The sequence below is a fragment of the Leptonychotes weddellii genome, chromosome 14 (assembly GCF_054177405.1).
Source record: "Leptonychotes weddellii isolate Sample4059 chromosome 14, ASM5417740v2, whole genome shotgun sequence".
Lineage (NCBI taxonomy): Eukaryota > Metazoa > Chordata > Mammalia > Carnivora > Phocidae > Leptonychotes > Leptonychotes weddellii.
In genome coordinates, this window is record NC_138382.1 from 80,003,016 (window position 1) to 80,010,543 (window position 7,528).

Genomic DNA, 7,528 nt, shown 5'->3' on the forward strand with positions numbered 1-7,528 from the left:
CGCCCCCACTTGGGCCCCAGCCCTGCCTGGAAACACGCCCCCATCTGCGCCCTGCACCCACCTGGAAACACGCCCCCACTTGGGCCCCGCCCCCTGGAAACACGCCCTCACCGGGTCCCGCCTCTGCCTGGAATCACGCCCCCATCTGCACCCCCCCCGGAAACACGCCCCCACTTGGGCCCCACCCCTGCCTGGAAACACGCTCTCACCTGGGCCCCGCCCCCCGGAGCCCCACCAGGGCTTGGCCCACCTTGGTCAGGTTCTCGATCTTGACCATGTCATTGTCAGCGTCCCCCCGCAGCACCCGCTGCCGCTCGCTGGCCACGTCCACATCGTCCTCCACGGGCTTGGTAGACACTGGCATTCGCCTGTGGGGACAGGGCAGGCCGTGCCATCCGTCACCCAGTGCTCCCCGATTTGCTATGGCCCCCACATCTCCTGGCACTCCCCAACTCACTGTGGCTGCCTCAGGAAGTTGTACTGGCACATGATGGTGAGGAAGAAGCCGACGAAGCCTTCGACCGTCATGGCCACCAGGCCCCTGGTGACAATGTCCCACTCGAACGGGGACTTCATCTTGTCAAACTGGCCTGTGGGGCAGCCGGCTCAGGGCCTGTGCCTGGGGGCTCCCCCCACACCTGCAAATCCCGATCTCTGGGGACATGACCCTCTACGGCACCTGCACCCCACTCACCGATCTTGGCGTAGTACTCGTTGATGTACTCGTTGTAGGCCATCTCCATGAGCCCATGGCCCAGGTTGTAGTTGGGGAAGATGAGGAAGCAGCTTTTCAGGTAACTATTGACCACCTTCAAGTCCTGCGGTATCACAGGGGGTCACAGGCACAGCCTGGGCTCCGCCATCCGCCGTGCCCCGCTGCCCACTGTGCCCCGCCGCCCCCCTGGCCACCGTGCCTCGCTGCCCCCTGCCCTGCTGCCCGCTGTGCCCTGCCATCCCACTGCCCTGCCTCCCCCGTCCCCTTGCCCTGACGCCCGCTGTGCCCGCCATCCCGCTGCCACGCTGTCCCGCTGTGCCCCGCCGCCCCCTGCCCTGCTGCCCACTGTTCCCCGCGGCCCCCCTGCCCCACCTTGTCATGCTCGAAGAGCTGCAGCAGGAAGGTGGCCACCGTGGCCGTGATGCCGATGAAGAGGTTGATGACAATGAGAAATACGTAGGCTGAGCTGGGTACCTCGAACCAGAAGGAGGCCGGGTACATGATGGGGGTGATAGACCACCTGTGGGTGGATGGGGGCAGGCGTCACCAGGTGGCCCGCCCCCACCCCAGGCCCACTCCCCCGCCCGCTCCCCCTTACCCATAGAGCAGGAAGAGAGAGAGCACGGCAGGGAAGTTGGTGGGTGATGTGTAGGCCGGCAAGTCGAACACAAACAGGATGATGACGCAGCAGGTGGCTGGGACCAGGTAGTTAAGCTACCAGAGCAGGAGTGGCAGGTAAGGGGCCCAGGTGCAGGGGTGAGGGGCCCCAGGGCAGGAGTGAGGGCTCCAGGGGCAGGGCTGAGGGCCTGGGGCCAGAACTGGTGGGCCTGGCAGGAGACAAGGTCATGGGACGGCAGGGGTCTAGGGGTAATGGGAACCGCCCTCAGCCACGCGGGGAGGGGCACACCATGTCCCACACGTAGTTGGCGAGCCAGTAGATGACGGGGTTACAACCACTGACAAACTGCAGGTGCTTGGCCTTGGTAGACTTCTCGGCCACCAGGAAGACCACGAAGCTGGCTGGCACGAAGGACATGGCCACGATGATGAAGATGGCGATGACCACATCCGTGCCCTGCAGCCTGGGGGCACGGCAGCCATCAGCCCCTGCCGGGCACCGAGTCCCGCAGCAGCAGCCCTGCCCTCCCTGCCCCCGTACACACAGGTAATCCAGGGATAGGCTGGCGCTCGTCTTGTTCATGGGGTGGTTGGTGACAGTGATGCCTAGGGCACAGGGGAAGGCGGCCTCAGGGACCTGCTCCGCGCCCACCCGGCCATGGCCCCGCCTGCCCCCACCCCCCCTGCCTAGGCTCACCATAGGCCGCAGGGTTGCCCTTGCCCTTGGGCAGGTTGGCGCGCAGGATAGCATTGTTCAGGCTATTGAGGTAGGTGGGCATGCTGTGGTAACCCTTGTTGTTGTAGAAAACCTGGAGGGACCCAGAAGTGCCCTAAGAGCCCTGTGGGTCCCTGCCCACCTCGGCCGAGAGCTGGGCGCCCCGGGCCCGGGCTGCACGGCTCACCTGGGCTGCCCTGCGCACCGCAATCTTCCGCACCATGACTGGGGCCCGGGCACCAAATGACGCTGGGATGGACTTCTGGACGTTGCCAAAGGTGATGGCCCCATACCTGGGCAGGCAGGGCGCGGGGCAGTGAGGCCCGGCATGCAGCAGGTGGGCTGCCCCCTCGCCCACAGCCGGCACGCAACTCCCGCCCGGCTCACCGATGCAGCCGGAAGCGGTCAGAGGTGAAGAGCAGGTACTCGGAGACATTGTGGCCGGTGATGTCGGTCAGGATGTCTCCTGTGACCACCCGCATCTGGGGTGGACGCCCACCCACACCCCCCGGGCAGGAGAAGCCGGTGCCTTGGGCAGAGCAGGTGCAACGGATGGGTTCCCGCACCAGGCGTGGCAAGGACGGCGCCGACGTCCAGTTGTCTGTGGGCGTAGCAGGTACCGTCAGCTTAGGCCCGCACCTTCCCCTGCCTCCCACCCCAGGCAGCCTGCTGGGCCCATACCTGGCCCGGAGGTGGGGGGCAGCGACGCATTCCAGGCCTGTAGCGGGTCCTCCTCTGGGGACACAGGGGAGTCAGACGGAGCGGGGGAGGGTGGGGGTGGCACGAAGTTAGACAGCGGCAGCCCCTGCGTAAAGGACTCCAGGCACATGCTGTCAAAGAACGTGGCGGCCAGCAGGCGGGACTCGCCGCTGCTCAGGTTCAGCACGGGCCCCAGGGAGCCGTTGGCCGGAGACTTCAGCACACAGGTGGCGCCCACGCCCGACGGCAGCCGGAACGTGCTCACCAGCTGCTGGGGGCTGGCGTCCGGCGACAGTCGCAACCTGGGGAGCCCGCAGTGTGAGTCTGGGTGGGGACGTGCCTGCCCATCTCCGCGCCCTCACCCAGCCCTGGGCCGCCGCGGCTGCCTGGCAGGCGGCCTCACCGGTACTCCTGGCGCTCCTCGTTGGCGTAGGGGATGAAGTTGCCGCGGGGCTGGGTGTAGTTGTGGTACTGGGAGGGTGACAGGACCAGCGGGGGCAGGTCACCTGGAGGGGCGCACGGGGAAGCCTGAGTGGGTTCTGATCGCCTACCAGCAGCCCCCAGGCCCAGGTCCCGCCTCCCCAGGACCCTTAGGGTCCAAGCTTGGGGTCTGGGTCCCAAGGAGACATGAGTCCCAGACAAGCCGCGCAGAGTGCCTGCCGGTCTCGGATGCAGTGCCCAGGCCCAGAGCGGGTGATTCCCGCCACAGTGGGACGCTGGCCCCCGATGTCCCTCTGCCTGGCCCGGCAGCCGTACCAATCTCAGGGACGGAGAGGGCCACAGTCATGGCCACGCAGACAAAGAAGGCGGGGAGCAGGATCTGGGAGGAGAGCGCCTTCGAGTTGCGGCGGGCGCAGTGGAAGCGCTTCACCAGGAGCCCGTGGAACTGGCGCACCTTCAGCCACCAGCCTTCCAGCTTGCGGCTGCCCTGGCCGACCCTCGTCAGGGCCTCTGCCTCGGCTTCTGCGCGGGGAGTGGGGGCTGAGCAGGCGGCCCCACGCCACCCTCCAGGGACCCTGCCCGGCCCCACCCAGCCGCCCCCCACCTTGCAGGCTGACGTTGTCAGGGTCCTGTAGGTTGTCAAAGAGGGGACGGTAGTCGCCATAGCCATCCGCGTAGGTGGGTCCCTCGTCACCACGGGCAGAGCCCACAGATGACGCGGACTGCAGGGACACCTGAGACTGCGCCAGCTCCGTGCACCGGGCCAGGCCACCAGCGTGCACCTCCCCCGGCGAGGCCGGGCCCCCCGCCCCCGGCAGTGCGTCCTTCTTGGACTCCTTCACGTCTGCCGTGGCCGAGGGGCCAGGGAGGGGAGAAGCGGGGCTCAGGCCTGCCTGGGACCCCAGTCCCCACGCTCACCCACCCACCCTCAGCCCCACTTCGCCATGGGGAGCCCCAAGTCCCATGGCACCTACCTGCCCAAGCTCCTCACCCCCGAGTCAGCCTGGCAGGGAATCGTGGCACCTTGTTCCCACCCAGAGCCCTTGGTCCCCAAAAACAGGGGAAGAGTGAGCAGCCCCAGCCCAGGTTCAGGCCCCGGGGGTGGGGGCAGGACTGACGAGCAGCTCGGGGACCTCTCACCCGCCTCACTGTTCTCCAGAGACTGGTCCTCCTCTGACACCTTGAGAAATACCTCCTCCAGCGTGGTGTCCATCAGCCCAAAGCTGCTCAAGTGCAGCGCATCCAGACTCTGCTCCAGGTGCTGTGAAACGGCTGCACGTGACCCACTACAGCACGTCCCCCTGCAGGGACGCCCCCCACCCCTGAACCCCCTCCACCCCGCGCCTGGGAGAGGCCCCGCCCCTGAGCTCCCTCCACCCCGCGCCTGAGCCCGCTCCACCCCACACCTGGAAGAGACGCTCAAAGGCCCCCTTCTTGGCGGCCTCGCTAGGCAGGATGTAGGAGAGCTCTGTACTGGTGTCCGAGACCAGCAGGCAGGAGGCCACGTGCTTGCGGATGAACTGGGAGACCTGGGGCTCTGAGCAGCTGCTCAGCTGGGTGCGGCCTGGGGGGCTGGCTGGCAGCCCTGGCTCTAGGAAGGGAGGGGAATGCAGAGGAGCCCAGCTCAGGGGCTGCCGGAGGGGGGATTCTCTACAGGGACCCAGCCAGGTCAAGAGGGGGCATGAGAAGCCCCAGGCCCGAGCAGGCGCACTAGGCTCACTGGGGCAGCGGCGGGGGCCACCGCTTAAGCTCACTGGGCTTGGAGGAGGGGTCCTGGGGTAGGCGGGGCCCCAGGCCGGCTCAGGCAGCCTCTGCACAGACCTTGGGGGTCCCCAGGCTCAGCAGGCCGCTTGACCAGAGTGAGCCGGTAGCCGTCCCCGTAGGCGCCCTTGAGGAAGAGTGGGGAGCCACAGCACTTGAGCTTCCCATGCGAGATAATGGCGATGCGATCCCCAAGCAGGTCGGCCTCATCCATGTGGTGGGTGGACAGCAGGATGGTGCGGCCTGGGGGAGCCCAGGATCGGGGTCAGGGCGCTGGGCCAGTAGGCCAGGTGGGGGCCACCCACATCCACCCCACGCCCTGCTCACCCGGCTTGTACTTCAGGATGAGGTCCCAGATGGCTCGGCGTGCATAAGGGTCCACGCCTGCGGTGGGCTCGTCCAGGATGATGGCGCGGGAGCCGCCCACAAAGGCGATGGCCACAGAGAGCTTGCGCTTCATGCCACCTGACAGCGTCTGCACCAGCGAGTGACGCTTATTGGAGAGCTCTAGGTCCTCGATCATCCTGAGGGCCACACAGGGTGGGAGCGGGCGTGTGGGGCCTGGACCTTGGAAGCCAGCGACGCTGGGGTCGCCTCTGGGCCCCGCCCTGCCCCAGCCCCTCGGCCCCCTCCCCACCCCACCCACTTGTCCATCTCCTTGCGGATCTCCTCCTGGGCCATGCTCTTGAGCCTCGAGTAGAACCAGAGGTGCTCCTCCACCGTGAGCCGGTCAAAGAGCACGTTGTGCTGTGGACACATGCCCAGGTTTTTGCGGATCTCGTCCATCTCCGTGCGGATGTCGTGCCCATAGATGGTGGCTGACCCCGAGGTTGGCGGGAACAAGCCAGTGAGGATCGACCTGGGCGGGCGTGCAGGGTCACGACCCCCACCTCCTGCAGGGAGCCCGCCCTGCCGCCCGCTTGGTGAGGGCTCTGCCCTGACGCTCACATGGTAGTTGTCTTGCCAGCCCCGTTGTGTCCCAGGAAGGACACCACCTGGTTCTCGTAGAGGTTCAGGCTCAGCCTGTTTAAAGCCAGCTTCTTATCATTCTTGTAGACCTTGGTGAGCTTGTCCACGCAAACTACCAGCGGCAGGTGGGTGGGCTCCTCCTCCATGCCCCGCATCTCCTCTGCACCAGGGCGCGGGTCAGCTACGGCTGCCCGGGGCCCCCAAAACCCAGTGACTGCCCCAGCCACCACCCTGGCACCCGCCTCACCCAAGCGCCGGCTCTCCATAGCGCAGGCCTGGTCCTCCTCCATGACGCTGAGACGGGGGGCACGTGCCCACGGCCAGCTCCACTCCCAGGCCTCCGCGCGCCCGCTGCCCAGCCAGTAGGACTTCTGCAGCGGGAAGTACCAGGGCCGGGGCAGCCCGTACATGCCTAGGGGTGGGCGGAGCACAAGGGAGGCTGACCGAGGGCCGGGTTGCTGTCCAGCCCGAGCCATGTGCCCGCCACCCACCCCAGGGAGCCACGCACCCTCTCCTTTCCCCCTCCACGGAGTCAGCTGGTACCTGGGTGCACGGCCTCAATGTACCACGTGAGCACGCCGTAGACGGCCGCATCCACCATCAGCATGGTGACAGCCAGGAGCAGGTTGAAGTCGTCGCCTTCCACGGGAGACTGGCTGAATGTGTGCCACTGGATGCCCACGCCTGCCACCTCGTACAGGGCAAAGTACTTGGAGCCCAGGCCAAAGGCTGTTGTGGACATCAGGGACTGAGGGAACAGTGGTGTCAGTGGGGGAAGGAGGCTGCACCCCACCAGCACCCCAACCACCCATGACCCTCACCGCAATGCACTTCTCAAAGGCGGTAATCTTGTCGTGGGCCACCTCCTCGCGGATTGCCACGTACATGTAGGGCACATAGCTCAGGAAGTAGATGATGCCGCCACAGGCCGAGGCCAGCTTGGCCTTGGAGTACAGCACAGACACCAGGAAGCTAGGGCGGGGCGGGCGGGGGGTGGGCCACGGGTCATCAGCCACACCCGGCCCTCGGTGCAGAGCCCGAAGCCCTCCCGGGACGTCCCTCCTGGGGTGTGTCCGGGTTTCTGGGTGAATGCAAGGGATACTCTGCCAGGACTCAAGCAAGGCTGCCTCCCAGCCCGCTGCCAGCCACACGGTGCTCACCAAAACATGATGGTGGCCACGGCATAGACGGCCAGGAAGAGCCAGATGATGAGCACGTGGCTGTGCATGAGGACCTGGCCGTACTTGAGGATGGCCGTGAGTGCCGTCACAGAGATGGAGAGCTGCACGAAGCCGGTGATGAACCAGGCCACCCAGTGCACCGCGTTGTTCAGGCCCATGGTCTTCATCACCTGGGGGCAGGTGCACAGCGGGCTGGGGCAGGAGGCCTCGGCACTTGGGGTGGGACGGCTGAAAGGAATGACCTGCCTCCACCCTGCCAGCCAGGCCCCAGGGAGGGAAAGGTGCCTGCAGCCTCCCCTCCGCCCTCATTCCTCCCCCATCTCCACCCCTCCATCCCCCTCCACCTCTGCCCCATACCCCATCTCCCCCACCTCCATCCCCCTCCACCTCTGCCCCCCACCTCCACTCCCTCCATCCCCCTCCACCTCT

The 7,528-nt window shown here is 66.8% G+C and overlaps 1 protein-coding gene across 2 annotated transcripts in view; it reads right to left on the reverse strand.

Annotated features, from left to right (window-relative positions):
• ABCA2 (ATP binding cassette subfamily A member 2) overlaps window positions 1–7,528 on the reverse strand; it is a 21,613-nt gene that overhangs the window by 3,213 nt on the left and 10,872 nt on the right. For both annotated transcript variants that reach the window (XM_081803972.1, XM_081803971.1), the window contains exons 16-39: window positions 7,079–7,269; window positions 6,740–6,890; window positions 6,462–6,666; window positions 6,166–6,330; window positions 5,898–6,078; window positions 5,596–5,808; window positions 5,277–5,473; window positions 5,010–5,192; window positions 4,595–4,779; window positions 4,329–4,449; window positions 3,793–4,032; window positions 3,504–3,710; window positions 3,151–3,253; window positions 2,730–3,049; window positions 2,436–2,649; window positions 2,236–2,341; window positions 2,031–2,142; window positions 1,879–1,939; window positions 1,623–1,797; window positions 1,314–1,429; window positions 1,088–1,235; window positions 695–818; window positions 458–590; window positions 251–368 (exon numbers count right to left, since the gene is read on the reverse strand). In XM_081803972.1, the coding sequence (XP_081660098.1) occupies window positions 251–368; window positions 458–590; window positions 695–818; window positions 1,088–1,235; window positions 1,314–1,429; window positions 1,623–1,797; window positions 1,879–1,939; window positions 2,031–2,142; window positions 2,236–2,341; window positions 2,436–2,649; window positions 2,730–3,049; window positions 3,151–3,253; window positions 3,504–3,710; window positions 3,793–4,032; window positions 4,329–4,449; window positions 4,595–4,779; window positions 5,010–5,192; window positions 5,277–5,473; window positions 5,596–5,808; window positions 5,898–6,078; window positions 6,166–6,330; window positions 6,462–6,666; window positions 6,740–6,890; window positions 7,079–7,269 (3,969 nt within the window). The remainder of the gene's footprint in view (window positions 1–250; window positions 369–457; window positions 591–694; window positions 819–1,087; window positions 1,236–1,313; window positions 1,430–1,622; window positions 1,798–1,878; window positions 1,940–2,030; window positions 2,143–2,235; window positions 2,342–2,435; window positions 2,650–2,729; window positions 3,050–3,150; window positions 3,254–3,503; window positions 3,711–3,792; window positions 4,033–4,328; window positions 4,450–4,594; window positions 4,780–5,009; window positions 5,193–5,276; window positions 5,474–5,595; window positions 5,809–5,897; window positions 6,079–6,165; window positions 6,331–6,461; window positions 6,667–6,739; window positions 6,891–7,078; window positions 7,270–7,528) is intronic.